The sequence below is a fragment of the Watersipora subatra genome, chromosome 3 (genome assembly GCF_963576615.1).
Source record: "Watersipora subatra chromosome 3, tzWatSuba1.1, whole genome shotgun sequence".
NCBI classification, from domain to species: domain Eukaryota; kingdom Metazoa; phylum Bryozoa; class Gymnolaemata; order Cheilostomatida; family Watersiporidae; genus Watersipora; species Watersipora subatra.
In genome coordinates, this window is record NC_088710.1 from 71,100,045 (window position 1) to 71,122,913 (window position 22,869).

Below are 22,869 nucleotides of genomic sequence, written 5' to 3' on the forward strand. Positions count from 1 at the left end.
GCTATACTGCCATATTGTATTCCTTCCACCAGTGCTGTACTGCCATATTGTACTCCTTCTTTCACCAATGCTGTACTGCCATCTTGTACTCCCTCTTCCACCAGTGCTATACTGCTATCTGATCACTAATTTTCAAACGTTACAGGTTGACTTGCAACAAAATTCACATTACAGTCATTTGGTATCAAAAGATTCACCATGTCTTACTCTGTTGTGCTGTAGGTGCCACATATGTGGAAATGTGATTACAAGCTCCTAAAAGCTCAAAAACGAAAAGCCGTCGTAGATTGGAATCTGTTTATTTCTCTGACGTAGTCATGAAATTTGGTTATCGTCTTGTCACGTGATGTTCTCCCGTGAATTGAAAGGCCAATAAAAAGCTCAATATAAAACTTATCGTAGCAATAGTTTGTGACAAACACTTCGGGTTTTACCGAAGACCCTGTATCAAATATAGATACTCGCTACTTTACAGTTTTGTTTCGGCCTGGTCTAATCGGCAAGTCGTAATCTGATCATGTGACACAATACTTCGCAAATAATTTCTGCAGCACTTTTCGATTATCACAGGTGACTAACAGGCTCGTCATGATTATCAGACAATGATATGTACTCCTTCAAGCTAAGGCTAAAAAATTAAACGATATTTTATGGTAAGTTAGAAGATATCACTGCTAAAAGTGACAGCATTAAAATGACTATGAAACAGATGTGTAAGAACAATAGACATGGTTTTATTGAATGCATGAAGTATATTTGTGAAAATATTTCGACGAATAAGGTTGCAAGAAAGTGTAAACAGAAACCATCTAACACAGCTACGTCACATTTGAGCCGTTTTGGAAAGAGAATCCAAACTACGGCGGTCTCGTGTGGCTGTCATTAACTGTTCGTTTTTTAGCTTTTAAGAGCTTGTAATCACATTCCCACATATTTTGCACCTACAACACAACAGAGTAAGACATGGGGAATCTTTTCATATCAAATAACTGTAATGTGAATTTTGTTGCAAGTCAACCTTTAAGATAACAGAGAAGGACTATAGAAAACTTAAGTTGTTTAATTAGAAAGTGTTTGCCATAATTGAATTTTTATTAGCAAACTGATGCTCCTAATTGGTAAACACTTGTTTTATGGTTTTAGTGTTTTAACAATTCTTATAGAATGAATTACATTAAACTGGTTGGTCTAATGTCGCTCTATCCGTGCTGTCTGAGGCATCTTACAATGCACACCTGTATAACACACTGCTTTACTTCATTAAAATGTCTCAACTGTTTGTCTGGTTAATATTTGAGAGACTTCATACCGCTTGACAGATATTAGTTTTCCGCCTCCTCTGCTGTGCATGAAGTTGATTTTGATTAAGTTCACTCTGCATTTGCTACAATGTATATGTTGGACTTACAGTGTTGAGTAGATTACTTCTTGTTTGGGTAAAGCAAGCTAGCCTAAGCTAAACTTTACATATTTAGGTTCCTCTGCTATTTCATCATATTAAATGTGTCCTTGACTAAGCTGGAGAGCTCGCAAAGCAAATGTTAGAGTTTGCCAAGCGGTTACTAGAATTGTTTATTTTATCTTGCTTTTCATTTCATTGATTTCCCATTTACTTCATTCACCTTATCTATTGCTTATGGGAATATTAGACATCAGTGTATGTATCATGTAGCACACCACACATAAATATGTGTATGTTATATGTTATATGATATACATGTAGGTATGTGTATATATAAATTTCAATGTCTGTCATCATTCGGTCTGTCTTGCTATATAGCTATTAAAAAAAGAATGAAAGATTGGAATGAGAGGTTCCGAGATTAAATCCGTTCACCAAGCAATAACCTAAGCAATTAAGCTATGCGAGATGCAATGGATTTATTAGGCGATATGAGTTATTATCTTGGTTGAAATACACATCGCACTCTGCGTAGCACATTATGCAACATCACTAAAGCTTGCTTTCATGGCTCATATTAGTGAGTTTAGCAATATGGATAGTGGCTTACTCAAATTAGTCATTGGTAACGTGCCAGGCTAATGGCAAGTGGCAGTCAACTACATTGTCTGCCACTGTTTTAAGCAGTTTTTTAATACCCTTTCCAAGATGGATATTCGGCTAGTATATGTATATATATATATATATATATGTGTGTGTGTATATATACATGTGTGTGTATATATGTGTGTGTATACCGTACTTTTCGAACTATTCGCCGCTACTTTTTTCTGACGATTTGAGCCATGCGGCTTATTTAAGGGTGCGGCTATTCTGTGGCTTTTTCTTTCACCGCTAGGGCGCATTAACCAGAATCTCCGGTTAGTGCGCCTCTAGCGGTGAAAGAAAATACGAAACAATGTTTAACGGTACTGTTCCGTTAGACACTAGGTTAAAAAGCGTCAGTTAATACGAAACAGTGCCGTGTGGCACTGTTTCGTTTTAAACAGCACAGTTGCTGCCGCGTTAAAAAGCACCGTCCTGAGTTCTGCGGCCTATACAAAGGTGCGGCCTATGTATTGTTTTATTATCGTTTTTTGGAAAATAAAGCAGCTGCGGCTTCTATAGGGGTGCTGTTTATAGTCCGAAAAGTATGGTATATGTGTGTGTATATATGTGTGTGTATATATGTGTGTGTGTATATATGTTTGTGTATATATGTGTGTGTATATATATGTGTATATATGTGTGTGTATATATATGTGTGTATATATGTGTGTGTATATATGTGTGTGTGTGCGTGCTCGCATGTGTATTCATGAAGTACAAAAAAATTAAAGCCAATAACCTCTTAACACATTTGCAAAAGAATCCAAATTGCATGGTGAGTCCAAATTTTTGTCCAGCACTGTACTATTAATGATTGTTTATCTGTGCCCTCTTTTACAGAGATGTTATACATGAGAGCATATCAGACCAACTAATGAGGCTTCTAGTACTTCCTCATTTCCTTACTATACCTATAAACAATGACTATCAGTCTTCGACAGCATACCCGCTGCCACAGGTTTGCTAGCTAACCTAACATATATAGTAGACATCTACGAATGGTATGAATCTGCATAGTTGCCTTGCAGCATTGCTGCGGTCACTGCTGATTAGATCATTAGGAGTTGGAAATGGTGTCAGCACACGCTGTTATGTCATGTTAGCACATGTGCCTGTAGTGCACACATTCATACCAACCATAGTTTGGTATAATCTATCAGGCACATGAGTGTGAGTAGGGCAATTCTGATGCCTGTTGTTATTAAATGTTATTGAGTACACTCATGTCTGTGAGCGATCTACTCTGCCATTCATAGGGGGTGCTAAGGGTGCATGTAAACCGAGCAAAGGACCTTCCCAAGACATCCCAGACCGACTCAATAGACCCATACTGTGTGATACAAGTCGGTGCCTGCAGGCATCAGACTGGGGTTATTCAGAGAACTGACCATCCCATGTGGAACGAGTCGTTTGAGGTAATGTTTCTATGGTTTCCAGGAAGTTGTCTTCTCATTTGAAGGCTCAACTCTACAACATGGCAGCAACCTTTCTGCATGGATATTAGAGAGTTTGCTTGAAAAACACAGTGAAAGATTTATGAGTCAGGCGTGCTGTGGAAGCAAACTGACAATTTGAACAATGGTGACACGTTTGTTGAGAATAAACAATGCCTTCTTCTATATCTAGCCTGTAATACTAGACGCTTGTTTACTTCCTCTGAATGTCTTTGCTAACTCGGATTATGAGTTGAAGGCTGTGTACGCTGTATCATTTACTCCTTGGCGTGTTCGCTCTCTGCATTTTATAAAAGCTCGGCGTTTGACAGCTCGTGGAATTATATTCATCAGCTCTTTCTATAATTCGGCAGCTGAGCGTAATAACGGTGTTGATGATAGTAGTAATGTCTTGCTTGATTGACTAGCGTTTCTGTTGTTAATCAGACCCCAAGAGTCATATAAATAGTTTGACCTAGCAACGACCTTCAGGTTATTAGCCGTCCTTATATAGTAACTAGTTGTGCAGCTGAGGGGCAGCCAGCACTAAGCTGTTTCGCTTGGAGACCTTATTTTTAGATGCTTTACAGCAATGTTGTTTCCGCGTCATGCGCCTTTTTAAGGCTCTATAGTCTATACAGTTGTAACCTCTGGTGTTCTCAGTTACTCACCTTCTAAATAGGGCTCGTAATTCGGTTCAACATTGAAATTAGAACTGATTTGACTGTTAGAAGTATTTCTGGTTGAAAACAGTTTTTATTATCAAGTTTTGTCAATTACTTTCTATTCATTGGATAGTATAATTGGAGTTTCACAAAAAACTAGTTGCAAACATGATAGAGTGAGAGTTAAACAGTAAACTGTGTTGTTTTGGTATGAACATCAATATCTATTATTTCAATAAGGCATTTCTTTTATGATTCTGCTAGCACCAGGTTTTTTTTTACGATTGTCGCAGATAGGTCTGCCTCAGTTTTTTGGTTGTTGCAGTTTCTGGTGAATGCCATGCGTAACCAATACATGGAAGTGCAGTGCATAGATGCCGCGGACAGCTCTGGCATTGGTTCACTCGGCAGGTAGGCCACGTTCTTAATACCACCCTGTGTTCTTAGCCTTTTCTCCATCTTACCTTCGTCTTTTCTCCTTCAACCTTTTCATCCCGTTCGTTCCAATGCTGCAGTTTGTCAGCCATAGGATGTTTAGCAGGATTGATGGTGACTTAGATCCATGTTTGAAATGGATCTAAGTCACCATCAATGCTGTAATGACTTAGATTGCACTTATGTCACTTATGATTGACATATGTCACTTAGATTGTGGTGACGAGTTGCATAAAAAGGTACTTGTGAAAACCATGTTTCAATGAAATTCAACTCGAAATGTGAGAGTTGTCTCTACTTGTGTGTTACCTTCTTCACACCAGTTTATAAAGGACCAAATTGAGGTTGCATAGAGTTATAGAGTTGTATAGAGTTATATTCGATGATGAAATACGAAAAAGGAGATGGAAGTACCTGCAGATTCAATGATATCTCCCGTTATAGGCACTTCCAAGCATGAGTATTTCATCATATACAAATAACATGGGCAGTCGACTGATATAACATGCGGGCTGCATTCTAACATGTCAAGAACCATTTCTGAAGATATAATTTGTTTAGAATTTCTGTTTGCACCAAATGATGTCCTAGAGATTTTGCCAAGCCATTTTTTATTAACGCTTTTGTTTGTGTGGACCATCTTTGACTATAACCATGAGAAGCGGTGTTTGTGAAAGTAAATGACGCTGTTGCAGCTGCTACATGAATGTAGCTGGCCTGATTGAGTCAAGCGGTAAAACAAGCTGGTTCTCTCTTGACAAGTCAACTGGTGGTTCTATAAGCATAACAGCCACCTGGTTGGAGCTTTCAGATGACATAACGCTATTAGCCGAGCCAGTAAGTATACCCAGTAGTCTCTTGGCTTATTCCAAAGTCAAGGTGTAAGACTGAAGGAGGTAAAGCTCAACGTGGTTTCTGGGTAATCTAATGCTAGTGCAAATTAATTTATGATGAGGATTACCAGCCAATACGTAAAATCTGCATGTATTTGTCTGCGATGCTGTTCACTAGCTTTATTCAGCTCTTTGCATCGTGCTAAACTAGGCTGGAGGCAGAGAGAAAAACAAAAGAAAATCTGAAAACAACATTTTTTAAAAATAGAATACCTAAAATATATAAGAACTAACTGTACAACCCGGCGTTGCCCGTGTAATAAAAAAATCTTCGGACATAAAGTTTATTTGTATCTAACATATAACAAAATTTGCCATTCTAACTTTCAAACTACATATCATGAGAGAAGTGTTTTGTGTAATTGAGATAAATTGAGAGAGAAAATAAAAAAACTGTAAAGGTTTTCAAACTTTGTCAAACAACTTTTAAATTTTATATCATGAGGAAAATGTTTCGTGCAGGTCAAATAAATTACAAAAATAAAATGACTATAAAGAGGTTTAGATGTAAATGTGAAATAATTAGCAAGTAATAGCAAAATTAAGTCGGTTTTGCTACGATTACAATAAAAGATGATTCGGTAATTGTACAATTAACACGAACTGAGAAAACAAAATAAAAATCCTGAATGTATGTAGAATTAATAATAACAATTCTTGCATAGAAGTGTGTGTATAAAAAAGGTTACTGTTCCACCAGAAGCTATCCATCAAAACTTTGAATACAACGATACGGAGACAATATAATTGTCCACGCCAGAATAATTGGCCTTGACCCTAGATATAGTAATTGAACCTTACCAAAAATATTTCTTAACAGCGGCATCGTAATGCGCGGCCGCATTGATAAAATAATCATCGTGCGCTATAGCCGGAGCGACACACATATCCACACACATACTTTGTGAAATATATACATGTACATGTATATAGATTAGCCATGATGTCAATATGGCTGTGAAAAAGTGGAAATGTAAGTTTTGACTCCCACTTGTATATTCTTGTATACTACTTGTACACTTGTATATACTTGTACACTTGTATGGCTGAAATATCAAATGCATTTTTGTATAGGAAAGGATTCTTGCACACACAAGCAATAGATTTATCGATAGCCATCTGCTATGCTGAACTATGGTTCCTAGTTTTAGTGCCTTTTTCAGACAAACTTACAAAGCTAAGGGTAGAATTTCTATTTTTATGAAGCTCACTGTAGATGATATGATATTCATGTTTCTTACTGAATGCTGTCAGATTGACTTCAGCTCGTATTTCTCTGGCAGCACATGTTGTTATTGGTCATTTACTTTGTGGATACATTTCATGAGTAGCGACGAACTGGGCTGTGTAGCATATCGCTGATCAGTCTTTCACATTGCAAGATCTGTTACCTGTTACAGAGCTTACCCGCTCGATGTCTTTGTATTTAGGAGATGGTGGGATGTCAATGGAAGTCCCTTGCCTTACTAAGTGTTGGTGTAAAATCTGCCTCTTCACTCCCGGTAAGTATGTAGTGTGTCCACGGCATCCGCTTGTAAACATTTACAGTATTGGTGTGCTTCGTCATGAGGAGTGGATAGTCGTCTCCTCTCAATCAAACAAGTTTGTAGGTAGACTCAACTACCGAAGAATGTCGATAAATTTTAGTTTCAATTTATTTAATTTAGATAACTTGAAGCTTGTGCCGCTTCTGTTTTGTGGTTAAAAGGCGAAGACTACATGTTTACTAAGTGTATAACTGTACAAGGAATATGCAAAGGGCCTTGTGTGTATATGGGCGTTTGCTGCTGAAGCTATATAGCCTGTGAACTGATGCTGCACATATTTTAGGACATATCCAATGCTAAGCGACAGGTGAGCAGATTGGTCTTGCTTGCTCATCCACCTATGGGTCTTGGTTTCCTTCCGATTTACCTAACCATTTCTAGTCAACATATTTGCTGCGTTCTTTGTCATCATCCCTCCTAATCTCTCCTTTAACGACAAATAGCTGGCCTTTTTTCTGAGGTGCCAGTTGGCCTTGGATTGTTCCTAAATAGTAACCTTAATCTCACCTAATACCGTCGATTGCTTTTCCATCATATTCTGCTGATTTTGCGCCGCCGCGTGCTTGATATTCTGCTGATTTTATTCATCTCTATATTCCTGATGGCGGCAGCTAGTTCTACTAGTCAGGCTTCTATATATATACACATACTATATATATATATATATATATATATATATATATATATATATATATATATATACACTCATATATATATATATATATATATATATATATATATATATATATATATATATATATATATATATATATATATATATATATATATATATATATATATACACTCATATATATATATATATACTACTGTATACGAGTGTAGTGATTCTACTACACTCGTATATGGTATAATAGCACCTCGCATGTGTATATCATGTAGTTGTCTTGGATAGTTTGAGGTCCTCATTAGCGCTGCTTCTCAACTCTCCATTAGTAACCATCCTCTTCAGGGTGCGACGAAGGCAATTTTGTCTACCCTTTTTGAAAAATTTTTGGCAGGCAACAACTTAATTTTATTAGGAGTAATTTCCTCATGGAATAGTTTCTAATCAATTGGCATACTTGCGGCGTGGTAAGTCTCACAGCTTAATATCATTATATGCCAAATAAAATTATATTATTGTATTATATTATTAACATTATACTATTACCATGATAGCAATGAAGTTGTCTGTCTAGTTTATGCCATGAGTAACCTAATAATATATGTATTATATTATTGCCATGATAGCTATGGAGTTGTCTGTCCAGTTTATGCCATCGGTAACTTACTAACATTATATTATTAGAAATTCCACTGTCATACAGCCCACGACCAAAGTGATATTGGAAAAAAGAAAGGGTACTGATGGTTGAGAAATGCAATATTAGCAGTCAAATAGGATAACTGCAATGGTAGCTGTAATGTACTGGGTGTTATTATATACAACCAATAGCAATAATGAAAGGAAAAGATTATATGTTTATATCTCTCCTCCTGCAAAAAAAGAAATGCAATATTGGCCAATATTAGAAGTAAAATGCACTGATATTATTAGAATAACCAATATTATTTATATAGTAATAATAAAAAACCAATGCACAATTTTGTTTACATTTCAAAACGGCATAGCTAACAATATCACGAAGTTGTGATATTTATATAGATTTTTAAAAAGTCTGTACTACGTAGTCATTGTTCTGTAGTCATCCAAACTTATAATTAATTATGGTAATAATCTCATAAGAAACGTTAAAAAATATCATCGTCATTTGCTTTACTTATACTGCGTTGGACATCAGTTAGAATGGGAAAGTATTCAAATGTGTCGGCAAATGAAAATGAAAAAATTGAAATCGGCAAAAATGAAACGATTTCTGTACTCCTATGTTAATTGCCAAAACCTTCGGCAATTCGACAATGCTATAAACTGGTGAAAAGTGCACGTTATTTTTTTGTGAAATGCGCAAGACTTCATCGTTCTATTATCTGTCCCTCGGCATTTCAATTTTCGGTCTTAACTTTTATTAAACCAAGCTTTTCAAGTGTTTTGTGGCGATTTTCATTGAAATTAATCTGTCTATTTGTGTATAATCCGATCAGATGGGTAAATTTTAAGATAATACCGACGGCTTACAAAGACTTGGTAACTTATTTAAATAGGTTTAAATGTGTTTTGTATCGTTATTATACTTTAACGACTTTACATAACGATGCTTAAATTTGTTGATGAAATTTCTTGACGAGGGTTCGTTTCATTGTTGATGAATAATTTTCGTAAGTTGTGTGCACATGCATTTATCATAAAAACTCCCACACTTCGCTCCGCTTGTTTGGTCGTGGGACTACCGTGAAAGCTATGGAGTTGTCTGTTTAGTTCATGCCATGAGTAACTTGATAGTACACGTATTATATTATTGCCATGATAGCTATGGAGTTATTTGTCCAGTTTATGCTATGAGAAATGCACTCTGGAGGCCCTGTTTCTCTTACCATAAGTCTTTGTAGGGTTTTGTCTATGATCGCTTTGTATTGAATATGAAAACAAATCTTTCTACCGATATAGATATCAAATCCTTCTACTGATATAGTTATCAAAGCTATTTTTTTCAATTAGGCATTGTTAAAGGTCGACTTGCAACAGAATTCACATTTCAGTTATTTGGTATCAAAAGATTCACCATGTCTTACTCTGCTGTGTTGTAGGTGCAAAATATGTGGAAATGTGATTACAAGCTCTTAAAAGCTCAAAAACGAAAAGCCGCCGTAGATTGGAATCAGTTTATTTCTCTGACGTTGTCATTACATTTGGTTATTGTTTTGTCATGTGATGTTCTCACGTGAATTGAAAGGCCAATAAAAGGCTCAATATAAAACTTCTCGTAGCACTAGTTTATGACAAACACTTTGGGTTTTACCGAGGACCCCGTATCAAATATAGATGCTCGCTACTTTACAGTTTTGTTTTGACTTGGTCTAATCATCTAGTCTTAATCTGATCATGTGACCCAATACTTCGCAAATAATTTCTGCAGCACTTTTCGATTATCACAAGTGACCAACAGGCTCGTCATGATTATCAGACAATGATATGTACTCCTTCGAGCTAAGGTTAAAAATTAAACGAATTTTTACGGTAAGTTATAAGATATCAGTGCTAAAAGTGACAGCATTACAATGACGATAAAACAGACGCGTAAGAACAATAGACATGGTTTTATTGAATCGGTGAAGTATATTTGTGAAAATATTTCGACAAATGAGGTTGCGTGAAAGTGTAAACAGACGCCATCTTGTACAACTACGTCCCATTTGAGCTGTTTTGGAAAGAGATTCTAATCTACTGCAGTCTCGTGATGGCGACGATTAACTGTTCGTTTTTTAGCTTTTAAGATCTTTTAATCACATTTCTACATATTTTGAACCTACAACACAACAGAGTAAGACATAGTGAATCTTTTGATACCAAATAACTGTAATGTGAATTTTGTTGCAAGTCAACCTTTAAGGATTTTATCCTGATATCTGCGGCTGTCAATGAATATGGACAATATTCTCTAGCTATTATTGTTGTTTATTATTTCATATCTATTTTGATTTTTATTACCAAAACTACATATAGAAACTTTTCTAGTTTTACCTGTCTTGGAAATATAAAAGCCAGTCAGATTGTTGACTCTCCACTTTTCAAGTATTGAGTAAGTAGCAGTACTAGTGCGTTGTAGACAGCGCTTCAGCAACCCATCAAGTAAAGAACAAACCAAGGGAGACAAATCTAAATTATGTTTTAACATTAATAACAGTTATCGCTGGGAAAAGTTTTTGAATTTTGCGGTCCCACTTTCTTAATCTACATTTGTGTGAGAGCAAGCATAGGAATAGACTCTTTCATACCATGCCTACTAGACACAAGCTGCTCAAAACGAGTCATCACAGATTGATTAATTTATAAATTTATATGCTGTTTGATTAGTTCAAGCGACTACATCCTTACTAACATATCAATATCGCAAATAATTCTACTAACACTTTCCTAGCATGCTGGCTCATGCGCTTAGCAATGGTTATTCTTTGTGAGTCTTTAATTTACTCGGTACTGCGGAGCGCCTGTGGAAGAGTGGATTACAATGGTACTGTATGCTTATTACCTTGGATGGAAATTCTACTATATGTCTTTGGTAAACTATGTTCTTTCACATATTGCAGGTGCATCAACTACACGAAAAGATGTCTGTTGTAGATTTAAATGTCAAATATATTATGTGATGTTATGTCAAAATGTTAAATATTTTAGGTTAGCTAGTGAATATTTGGTAGGGAGTATGCTATGGTATGGGTCATTGCTGTCAAAGATTGATAGTCATTAATTATAAGTTATTCATCATAGAGCTAGAAAGCAAATGTTCAAAATGTTGAAGTTTTAGGCTCTGAAGTACCTTAGTTAAGTCCTCCTACAAGGGCAAAGGGAGTGGGAATGGAACATCCAGGCACAACCATTCTTTGTCCAAACATGGCAGCTAATAACACACCTAGAGAGTTGTTATACGAGACAGTGACGTCGTTGTGAGCATATTTAGCTCATGTTTTATTAATACTTTTACAATATCAACTTGGAATTTATTTGTAAAATCACACTCATGATCAACCAACCATAGAATAACTGCAACATAAGGGTAGATAAAATGATAAAATGACAGCATGATTGGAAAAGCTCTATAATATACATTATGAGCGTTCGTCAAGCGGAGAGTGAGACTTGCGAATGACAGCAAGCCTATTTCTAACTTTCTTGAGAAGCTTAAACTGGGACATAGCTGTTTAGTCAAAAATTTAATTCTTGGCGAACCAAAATATTTGTGTGCAAAGGGGTTATGTAGTAACAAAGTGTTTACGCAGTAACAAAGTGGTTACGCAGTAACAAAGTGGTTACGCAGTAACAAAGTGGTTACGCAGTAACAAAGTGGTCACGCAGTAACAAAGTCGTCACGCAGTAACAAAGTGGTCACGCAGTAACAAAGTCGTCACGCAGTAACAAAGTCGTCACGCAGTAACAAAGTCGTCACGCAGTAACAAAGTGATCACGCAGTAATAAATTGGTTACTAGTAACAAAGTGGCCACGCAGTGACAAAGTGGTCACGCAGTAACAAAGTGGTCACGCAGTAATAAAGTCGTCACGCAGTAACAAAGTGGTCATGCAGTAACAAAGTGATCACGCAGTAATAAAGTGGTTACTAGTAACAAAGTAGTCATGCAGTAACAAAGTGATCACGCAGTAACAAAGTAGTCATGCAGTAACAAAGTGGTCATGCAGTAACAAAGTAGTCATGCAGTAACACCAATGAATGGGTAATGTGTAATACATGGAGGGCGAATACGATGTTAGCCTACTCTTATTCAACTATTTGTAAGAATGCTGCTAGTAATTCCATCAAACCGCAGGTGCTGATCACTAGCACAGTAATTGTGCCTCAGATTTAATATTGCAAAATTGCTCACAAGGTTACTGAGTATCCCTAAACTTGCCTAACGGAGGCCTAATGTAGCTTTCGGTACACTCTTACCGTATAGTCTGTTGCGCAAGGTCTGCTGTACAGACAAGGAACCTAACAAGTGATGATGCCAGCGCAGGATGTGCTGAAATAATAAATTCTAAATATTGGTAACTCATTAGTGCATTTTAAGTTTACTTTTTGTAGTTGATCTTATTTTCTATGACAACTGCCACTTTAAAATTGCAGCGTGTTTTTGGGTAGTTTAGACAACTCCACCATCCGGTTTGCTTGCTTCCATGGCATTTTCATACTGTATCATTTGACACTGAACATATCAGACAGCTTTATTTTCAGGTTGTCTTTTTTAGCTTTATTTTGTATTATATATTATTTTTTATATTTCTATTGTATTGTTTACTGTATCAACTACATTGACATGGTTTACAGAGAGGGCTTCGAAGCATCAATAAGCCATCCTGCTATGTCAAGGTCAAGCTAGCTGAGCAGGAAAAATGTACCAAGGTTGTACAGGCAACAAATTCTCCATCATGGGGTGAAACCTTCTACCTCCTCTCATACAATCCCAAACAGCAAAGTATTTCATGCGAAGTGAGTAAACTTTGCATTGAGCACATTTTTTGTGTTATCTGGTGTTACCTGGTGTTATTTGGTGTTATCTGTTGCTATCTGGTGTTATCTGGTGGGACAGACAGTCGATCTATCATATACAGTAGAAGCCCTACAACCTAAGTAGTCTGTTTCCAAAATGTTTACGTTGGAAGTATTTTACATTATACGAAGCGTAAAATACATGTAAATAGCTTAATCCAGTCCAAGATTTTGTCAAACTTACTTCTTTGGCCTTTCAAAATGAATAAAAAACTAAAATTAACATTTTAATTTAATGACTGTACAGGAACTGCCGTATTATTGGTTTGTATGGACAACTTTTCCTCTTTTTCTAATCACTTGCACCTTGGTTTTGTGTCATGATTACAGTAGTTGTACATTAAGTTAAGTGGAGCGCACACTTTCAATGTCAATCTAAATCAATATTTTTTACTTTTTTTCTTTACAGCAAGGTATCTATGCTGCAATAAAATTTATAATTCCAAAATAACATAAAAATACATAGTAGATACCACTATTGGTCATTTTTTCTCCGAAGTAGGAGATGTAAGAGAGAAATGATTCTTCTAAGGCTAGCTATATTCCCATGCTTCAAAGGTGTTATTCATAGAAGTTGTCATTCCTTGAAAGAAATATTTGTGGTCAGAGAGCTTAGCCAGATAATCTTTTCAATTTGTAGATGATTTTTGTATCAATTACCAAGCGCATATTGCTGTTTTTACCAGCACTAGTTACGTATCTCGGTAGATCACTATAGATTTGCAGTGGCATGTGTCTATTTTTTATGTTATTGACCCTAAAATTTTACAAAATCAAGTGTTGTTTTGTTTAATTTATAAATGACTTTGGTTTTTAAACGCAAACTAGATTCGCCTCACAGCAGGTAAAACTATCAAGGATTACTGACTATGCTCATCGAATAATCCTTCTCAAACCAATTCCTCCTTTCAATTTTAAACTCTTCATATCTTTCCATCACTTTCCATCACTCTATCGGCTCCATTAATTAGCATTGATTGAAGTATATTACAGTATCTAATGGAAGGCTTTAGTATTACTTATACACGATCACTCTGTCCAACCGGGTCAGATCAAACGCAAGGTAAGTAGAGAATCAGCGGCAGTCTGACAGATTTACTAATTTAAATAGGGAAACCTCTCATCGCTGAATTATGAAGTGCCGTAAATGTCAGTTGTCCTTTGGCTGACCTAGTCTTTGATAGCCTGTGTTCTCATGGAGACAGATAGCTATTGAGTGATCAGATATATGTTAGATATATCAGATATATGTTAAAGACTATCACTATAATGGGAACATAGCCTAACGAATAATAAAAGATTAAAGGTTGACTTGCAACAAAATTCACATTACAGTTATTTGGTATCAAAAGATTCAGCATGTCTTACTCTGCTGTATTGTAGGTGCCAAATATGTGGGAATGTGATTATAAGCTCTTAAAAGCTAAAAAACGAACAGTTAATCGCAGCCACACGAGACCGCCGTAGTTTGGATTCTCTTTCCAAAACGGCTCAAATGGGACGTAGTTGTTACAAGATGGTTTCTGTTTACACTTTCATGCAACCTCATTCGTCGAAATATTTTCACAAATATACTTCACGCATTCAATAAAACCATGTCTATTGTTCTTACGCGTCTGTTTTATCGTCATTGTAATGCTGTCACTTTTAGCACTGATATCTTATAACTTACTATAAAAATTTGTTTAATTTTTAACCTTAGCTCGAAGGAGTACATATCATTGTCTGATAATCATGACGAGCCTGTTGGTCACCTGTGATAATCGAAAAGTGCTGCAGAAATTATTTGCGAAGTATTGGGTCACATGATCAGATCACGACTTGACGATTAGATCAAGCCGAAACAAAACTGTAAAGTAGCGAGCATCTATAGTTGATACCGGGGTCTTCGTTAAAACCCGAAGTGTTTGTCATAAACTAGTGCTACGATAAGTTTATATTGAGCTTTTTATTGGCCTTTAAATTCACATGAGAAAATCACGTGACTAGGCAATAACCAAATGTAATGACTACGTCAGAGTAATAAACTTATTCCAATCTACGGCGGCTTTTCGTTTTTGAGCTTTTAAGAGCTTGTAATCACATTTCCACATATGTGGCACCTACAGCACAATAGAGTAAGACATGGTGAATCTTTTGATACCAAATAACTGTAATGTGAATTTTGTTGCAAGTCAACCTTTAAGCGTATACCTTGCATTGTTGAAGTTACTACACCTTGTAATTCTCTGATGTAAACAAATTGAGTCAAACCTCAGCATACAAAGTTAATCAGTTTTGATATTTGCTGCGTGTTGAAACCAACACCGTCAAATGTTCAATATGTTTATAACAAGGATAAACAAAGATGAATACCTCAAGTAATTACACATAGCCTTAAAACAGTGCATTATGTAAAACTATGAAAATCAACTGAAAGTGAAAACTTAATTTATATGTAAAAGGTAAATTAAGAAGGTTAATTTACCTTCTTAATTTAAGGTTAATAAGAAGAAATTAATAAAAAATATTTTCATTTCTGCCTTACATTAGATAAGCGTAAATGGAAGCAGTGCTTTAGCAATATACAAGTTGGGTTTGGAGACTGAGTGATAAAAGTGTGGTGTGTAACTTATTCTAATTTATGCTAAATATAGTTTAACCTATTTAAAGTTATTACTTTTTAATATTTTGAGGCTTTATTTTAGTTTGCTATCTCTTTACATTGTTACATCGACTTACAATATTATAATGTTAAGAAGTGATTTTGAATGTCATATTTTGGAAATTGCTTTACATGTTGAGACAAATATTTGCTAAAATATTTACGTCTTATATCAAACGAAGTTGGTAAGTTGAAGTGATCGTTAGTGGAGGTTTTACCATAACTTAGAATTTATATTTAATCCTTTAGCCAATCATAGATGCATATGCTACTAATCGACCAACATGCTAGTGTGAACACACCACGCTGTACGACCATCAGTGATTGTAGCCGTAGCTTGAAGGCATACGATTTTTAAATTTAGGTTATTGATGACGTATCATCTGAGGTCCTGGGGAGTCTCTCTCTTCCTCTCTCCGAGCTTATTCAAGAGCAAGATTTGACAGCGAAGCCTTACAAGTTAGTTAGCAGAGTAACAAATGTACAAAGCACTCTCACACTCTCCGTCTCTCTCAAGGTATATCATTACTATTTCACACCGTTTATCATTTTTTATTTTGCTGTTCAGGACAAGTTATTGAAAAATCCCCACACCGAATTCTCCTGTCAGACGACTGCTCAGAGGCCATGGGTCAAGATATTAAAGTGCAAACTGATTCATCGCAACTAATTATGCTGCCAATGTTTGATTGATTTTATGCCCCAGCTTTAGGCTGTTCAATTATACAGAATATCTTAATATTTTTCATCCATTAAAAATGTACAATCCAGAAGCCTTCAGCTACAAGATGGGAGAATGTAGGATAAGCTAACTGCCCTATAATGCGACAGCAATTTACATAAAGGGAAGCAGCAGGTCTTCTTATAGTCATCCATTTGCACGCTCTTATGCGAATCAGACATCATGGTGGAAGATAAAACAGTAAACGCTTAGAATTTCAATATATAAATATACCAGTGGTAGCTAAGGTGTTGAGGCTTCGTATGGCTGTCCACATGTCTTCTCCACCTGACTCAATAGTTTATACTAGAAATTCCACTGTCATACAGCCCACGACCAAAGTAGTAATGGAAAAAAGAAAGGGTACTGTTGGTTGTCGAAAAAGTAGTTCTCAGCAGGAATTGACAGAGTATAATGTAAATGAGACTTGTTTGAGATGATATAAAATAAATTTGAGGGAGCACGACTCTAAAAAGGCGCAACAGAAATGTAACAGAAATAAATATTAATAAAATAAATAATTAACTATCTCAAACTTATGTTTTACAATAATAAAATAAATATTATTTCAAGCTGTAGACCTAAACTACTGTACGTAATTTAAATAACAACAGCAATAATGATATATGTTTATTATATCTCTTATTATATTGAAATGCAATATTAAAAGTAAATGGCAAGCTGCCGTGTAATATACAATTTGAAAGTTGTTTGTTGGTTAAAATGAATATTAATTCAAGCTGTAGACCTAAATTACTGTAAGTAATTAAACTAACAACAGCAATAATCAAATATGTTTATTATATATCTGAAATGCAATGTTAAAAGTAAAATATATTGTAATATACAGTTTGAAAGTTGGTTGTGTTGAATGTAGAACGGTTTTGACAGCGATATGTAACAGAAATAAATATTAATAAAATAAATAATTAACTATCTCAAACTTATGTTTTACAATAATAAAATAAATATTAATTCAAGCTGTAGACCTAAACGACTGTACGTAATTTAAATAACAACGATGTCAACAATAAAGAAATATGTTTATTATATCTCTGAAATGCAATATTAAAAGTTCAACGGCAAACCGATGTGTAATATACAGTTTGAAAGTTGGTTGTGCTGTGATGAATGTAGAATGGTTTTGACAGCGATATGTAACAGAGAGCAAGCGTTGGCATTTACGCGTCTGGAAGTTTTATGCAAACTGGAGTGAAATGAAGAAATATTCTTGTCATAAAAGGGCATTGTAGTAACGCCCTACCTTGTAGATAAGATGTAAATAAATCTGGCTGATGTTCTAGATAATTTGAAAAACCTTCGGTAATTGGACAAAAACGTAGGCTGATAAACTGTGTACCACATTTTCGTACCTGTAAATCGGTCTACGCCTCAAACAGTACACAGTAAACAGTTCTACTATCTGTCGCACGGCTTTATTGGCGTTTCGTAGGTCGGTCGAAACTATTTATAAACCAAGCTGTTCAAGCGTTTTGTGGCGATTTGTGGCAAGACTTTATCGTTCTATTCTCTGTCGCGCGGCGTTTCAATTTCCGGTCTTAACTTTTATTAAACGAAGCTTTTCAAGCGTTTTGTGACGATTTTCGTCCTAATAAATCTGTCTATTTATGTATAATCCGATTAGATGGGTTAGTTTTAGGAATTTGCGGTAACCTTTCAAAGGCTTGGTAACATATGTAAATAGGTTTTAATGCGTTTTGTATCATTATTATACTTAAACGACTTTACTGAAAAATAGTTAAATTTGTTGATAGGATTTCGTTGCAAGGGTTTGGTGACAGCCGTTAACGGATAATTTTTCGGGAGTTGTGTGCACATGTGCATTTATCATAATTCTCCCAATCAATCGTTTCACTCTTGTTTGGTCGTGGGATAATTCTCCCAATCAATCGTTTCACTCTTGTTTGGTCGTGGGAAATATTATTAATATTATAAATTATTAATCACTGCTATACAAAAGATAGTCTAGCAATCTTTGTCTTGGTCTTCAAGATTCATAAAATCTCAACTAACTGCATTAACTTGTATTATATTACACACCGGAGAGGGAGGGTTGGGAGGGTGTGGATCATTCATCATTTGTTTTGATGGGAATTAATTCACTCCTACTCAGTAAGACTACCTACTGATGCACAGGTGCTTGTGGCCAAGGAACCAAGTCCTATTCCCCTTCCCCTTCAAGACTTCAGTGAGCAGGTAATTGCACCACTGGGCTCACAGTCTAACTCTACTTCCAATATGCTGCCTCCGATTGTCGCCGCTTCTACACCATTGCGGCTGCGAAAAAGTTCTCCTCAGTCATCCAGGGGAGATAATGAATCAACTGGGTGCTCTGACATGTTGGACTTTGATAACTGGAGTGAGACAGCCAGTAATGGTAGGGAAATTTTAAAGAGGCTCTTATTAATCTTTATAGGGTGTTGAAAGCAGCATATAAGCGGACATTATTAAAACCAAAATATTCATATAACTTTCTCATGTGTAAAATTGCTTACTTGCGAGTTCATGAGCAATCTCAGCTAATTGCAGTTAAACATATGAAAAGCCATTTTTCCACGTTGTATCGAAGTATTCTGCTTAAAGGTTGACTTACAACAAAATTCACATTACAGTTATTTGATATCAAAAGATTCACCCTGTCTTACTCTGTTGTGTTGTAGGTGCAAAATATGTGGGAATGTGATTACAAGCTCTTAAAAGCTACAAAACGAACAGTTAATCGCAGCCTTTCCAAAACGCAGCCTTTCCGCAGATTCTCTTTCCAAAACGGCTCAAATGTGACGTAGTTGTAGTAGATGGTTTCTGTTTACACTTTCATGCAGCCTTATTTGTCGAAATATTTTCACAAATATACTTCACGCATTCAATAAAACCATGTCTATTGTTCTTACGCATCTATTTTATCGTCATTGTAATGCTGTCACTTTTAACACCGATTTCTTATAACTTACCATAAAAATTCATTTAATTTTTTAACCTCACCTCGAAGGAGTACATATCATTGTCTGATAATCATGACGAGCCTGTTGGTCACCTGTGATAATCGAAAAGTGCTGCAAAAATTATTTGTGAAGTATTGGGTCACATGATCAGATTACGACTTGACGATTTGATCAAGCCGAAACAAAACTGTAAAGTAGCGAGCATCTATATTTGATACGGGGTCTTCGGTAAAACCCGAAGTGTTTGTCATAAACTAGTGCTACGATAAGTTTTATATTGAGCCTTTTATTGGCCTTTCAATTCACGTGAGAACATCACGTGACAAGACAATAACCAAACTGTAATGACTATGTCAGATAAATAAACAGATTCCAATCTACGGCGGCTTTTCGTTTTTGAGCTTTTAAGAGCTTGTAATCACATTTCCACCTATTTGGCACCTACAACACAACAGAGTAAGACATGGTGAATCTTTTAATACCAAATAACTGTAATGTGAATTTTGTTGCAAGTCAACCTTTAAAGCCAAAGTACGATAAAATGTGAAAAACTTCTGCTGTGTGCGCTGAAGTCGGGATTTGTATGCTCCTTAAATTTGTATTTTGACTGAAGCTGTGCAGTGGGTTTGCTACTGTACACATCGTATTGTTAACATCATCACAAGGTCATCACAACATCCATTGCTCGTTTGGTTCATTTTATTTAATTTTTCATTTACAGTTGATTTCATGTGAATATTCTGTAGATCTTAGTAATAATTGGCTATGTTCAACAATGTGTATGGAGACAGTTAAAGTAATGAACTGGGGCTCAGTACTTGTATCTGCTGCCAGAGTGAACTCTTTATATAGAAATAATGTAGATTAACCAAGCTAAACATTCTCAGCGCTTCTTTTTTCATTACAAAGTCTTCAGGCTACAAACCTGACAGTACATCAAAATTCACAGCTTGCTGCCAGCTTTTTATGTTTGCCTCGAGAGGCTTCCTTTTTAAAACAGTTCTCTCTTTAAAAAGAGAATTTAAAGTTTATTTATGTGTTCCAATGAATATAGAATAATTAGAGCAAGGTCATGAACTCTGACCTATCTGATTACCTTGAGCGGAATTTACTGGCACTACTAGGAATCTACTTTGGAAGACCCACTGCTCTACTTTTACTCTTAGGGATATGTGAAGGCAACTAGAGCATTCTATATAATATATGGTAGATTAGTACGGGTTCCCAAATGTAAATGTCATATACTTGCAAAGACTCAATAAAACAGCGCCTAAAATACATTATATCAGATTGTCAGCTATGTCGATTGCTGGATGAATTAGTAAACCAAAATATGGAACCTGGTTTGATAAAAGTTGGTATACGAGGGGTGATCATAAAGTTCCCGGAATCGTTTTCCTAGTCAAATATAAGACCATGTGCAGTTGTTTTGATTGTTCCATGTTGCTAAGCAGCACAGGATTTCCCCATAGCCAAAGTTTTACTCTTGTCAGAGCACCCGCAATGAAGTTATAGTAGGCAATGTCAAGGTCATTTTTTATCGTTCGTCAGATTTTTCGAAAATAAATGAAGTAGAAGAGCAACGCGTTTGTGTAAAACTTTGTGTAAAACTTGGAAAGTCCGGTGCTGAGACGCTCCAAATGTTACGGACAGCTTATGGAGACTCTGCCCTTAAGAAAACAGTCGGTTATGAATGGCACAAAAGATTTAGAGAGGGAAGAACAAGTACTAAAGATGATGACCGCATGGGCAGACCGGCAACTTCAAGGACCACAACTGCCACAGACCTTGTGAGGCAGCAGGTGATGGGAGATAGGCGATTGACTATACGGGAAATATCAGCAGAAAGTGGGCTTTCTTATGGTACATGTCATCTTATTCTCACTGAAGATTTAGGCATGAGAAGGATCTTTGCAAAGATGGTACCCAAACTGCTCACTGACGACCAAAAAGAAAAAGGAGTTAGCTGTTGTATCGAACTAAAAGATGCTTTAACACAAGATCCTGACTTTATTTCAAAAGTTGTGACTGGGGATGAAAGTTGGGTCTATGGATATGACCCAGAGACCAAATCACAAAGTTCTCAATGGACATCCCCTGGCTCTCCTAGGCCTAAAAAAGCTAGAATGTCTCGCTCAAATGTAAAAACGCTGCTGATAACATTTTTCGACATTAGAGGTGTAGTACACTCTGAATTTCTGCCACATGGTCAAACTGTGAATCAGCATCTGTACAAAGACATTCTGATAAGACTTAGAGACAGTATCAGAAGGAAACGTCGAGATTTGTGGCTCTCAGGTGACTGGTACCTACACCATGACAATGCTCCGGCTCACACCTCATTGATGGTAGGTCAGTATTTGGCAAAAAATAAGGCTACTGTGCTTAACCATCCACCTTATTCACCTGATTTAGCACCATGTGACTTCTACCTATTCCCCAAAATCAAAAAGAAAATGAAAGGTGAAAGATTTGACGACATACCAACTATTCAAGAAAATGTGACGAGACAAGTCCGAAGCCTCACGGAAAGTGATTTCCAGTATTGCATGGATCAGTGGAAACACAGATGGGACAAGTGCATAGCAAGCTCAGACGATTACTTTGAAGGGGACAGTTTAAATTAGATAATTACGATTAACGGTTTTTGTGTACTGACACAATTCCTGGAACTTTACAATCGCCCCTCGTACATATTCATATACAATATAAGTTCATCCAAGTCATTGTTAGGCAGGTGTGTAGTGCGTCACTCTGGAAACCTGCTTTTACCATTAATTGTATGTTTATTTAAACTAAACGAAATCTGTCAAAATTACTATGTGTAACTTCTCAAAATATTTTTGAGTATTTACATATAACTTATTCCGATCTCATCATTGTTATTTTCTTCTGATATGAGGAGAGTCCGTTTTTCATGTTGCTGTTCACAAATTAGCTGAAATACAATATGGTCAACTGTGCTGAATACCTTGCCTCAATATCAACATTTGTTCAGTGATTGGAGAAGTTCATGGTTTAAAAAATTTAACTCCCACCAATATATACTTACCGTAGTTCTCACAGCTTTGATGTACCCACAAGTCTTTTCACCCTCATATAATTACACCCGACCTAATTCACAGTATAACACCTTTTTTAAATTTGGTGTTATACTTGCACTAAACTTACTACTTTGACATACATTAACTTGACTTCACACCCTGATATACCTACACTAGACCTCACACCGTGATATACCTACACTGGACCTCACACTCCGATTTACCTACACTGGACCTCACACTCTAATATACCTACACTGGAGCTCACACTCCGATTTACCTGCACTAGACCTCACACTCTGATATACCTAC

General features: G+C 36.1%; 1 protein-coding gene across 3 annotated transcripts in view; it reads left to right on the forward strand.

Annotated features, from left to right (window-relative positions):
• Positions 1-22,869, forward strand: part of LOC137391025 (extended synaptotagmin-2-like) — a 37,697-nt gene that overhangs the window by 7,267 nt on the left and 7,561 nt on the right. Inside the window, exons 8-16 of one of the 3 annotated variants that reach the window (XM_068077362.1) lie at positions 2,891-3,008; positions 3,307-3,465; positions 4,474-4,559; positions 5,279-5,420; positions 6,907-6,978; positions 7,307-7,330; positions 12,964-13,125; positions 16,194-16,346; positions 18,708-18,948. In XM_068077362.1, coding sequence (XP_067933463.1) covers positions 2,891-3,008; positions 3,307-3,465; positions 4,474-4,559; positions 5,279-5,420; positions 6,907-6,978; positions 7,307-7,330; positions 12,964-13,125; positions 16,194-16,346; positions 18,708-18,948 — 1,157 coding nt within the window. The remainder of the gene's footprint in view (positions 1-2,890; positions 3,009-3,306; positions 3,466-4,473; positions 4,560-5,278; positions 5,421-6,906; positions 6,979-7,306; positions 7,331-12,963; positions 13,126-16,193; positions 16,347-18,707; positions 18,949-22,869) is intronic. The other 2 variants (XM_068077365.1, XM_068077364.1) reach the window with 2 other exon arrangements.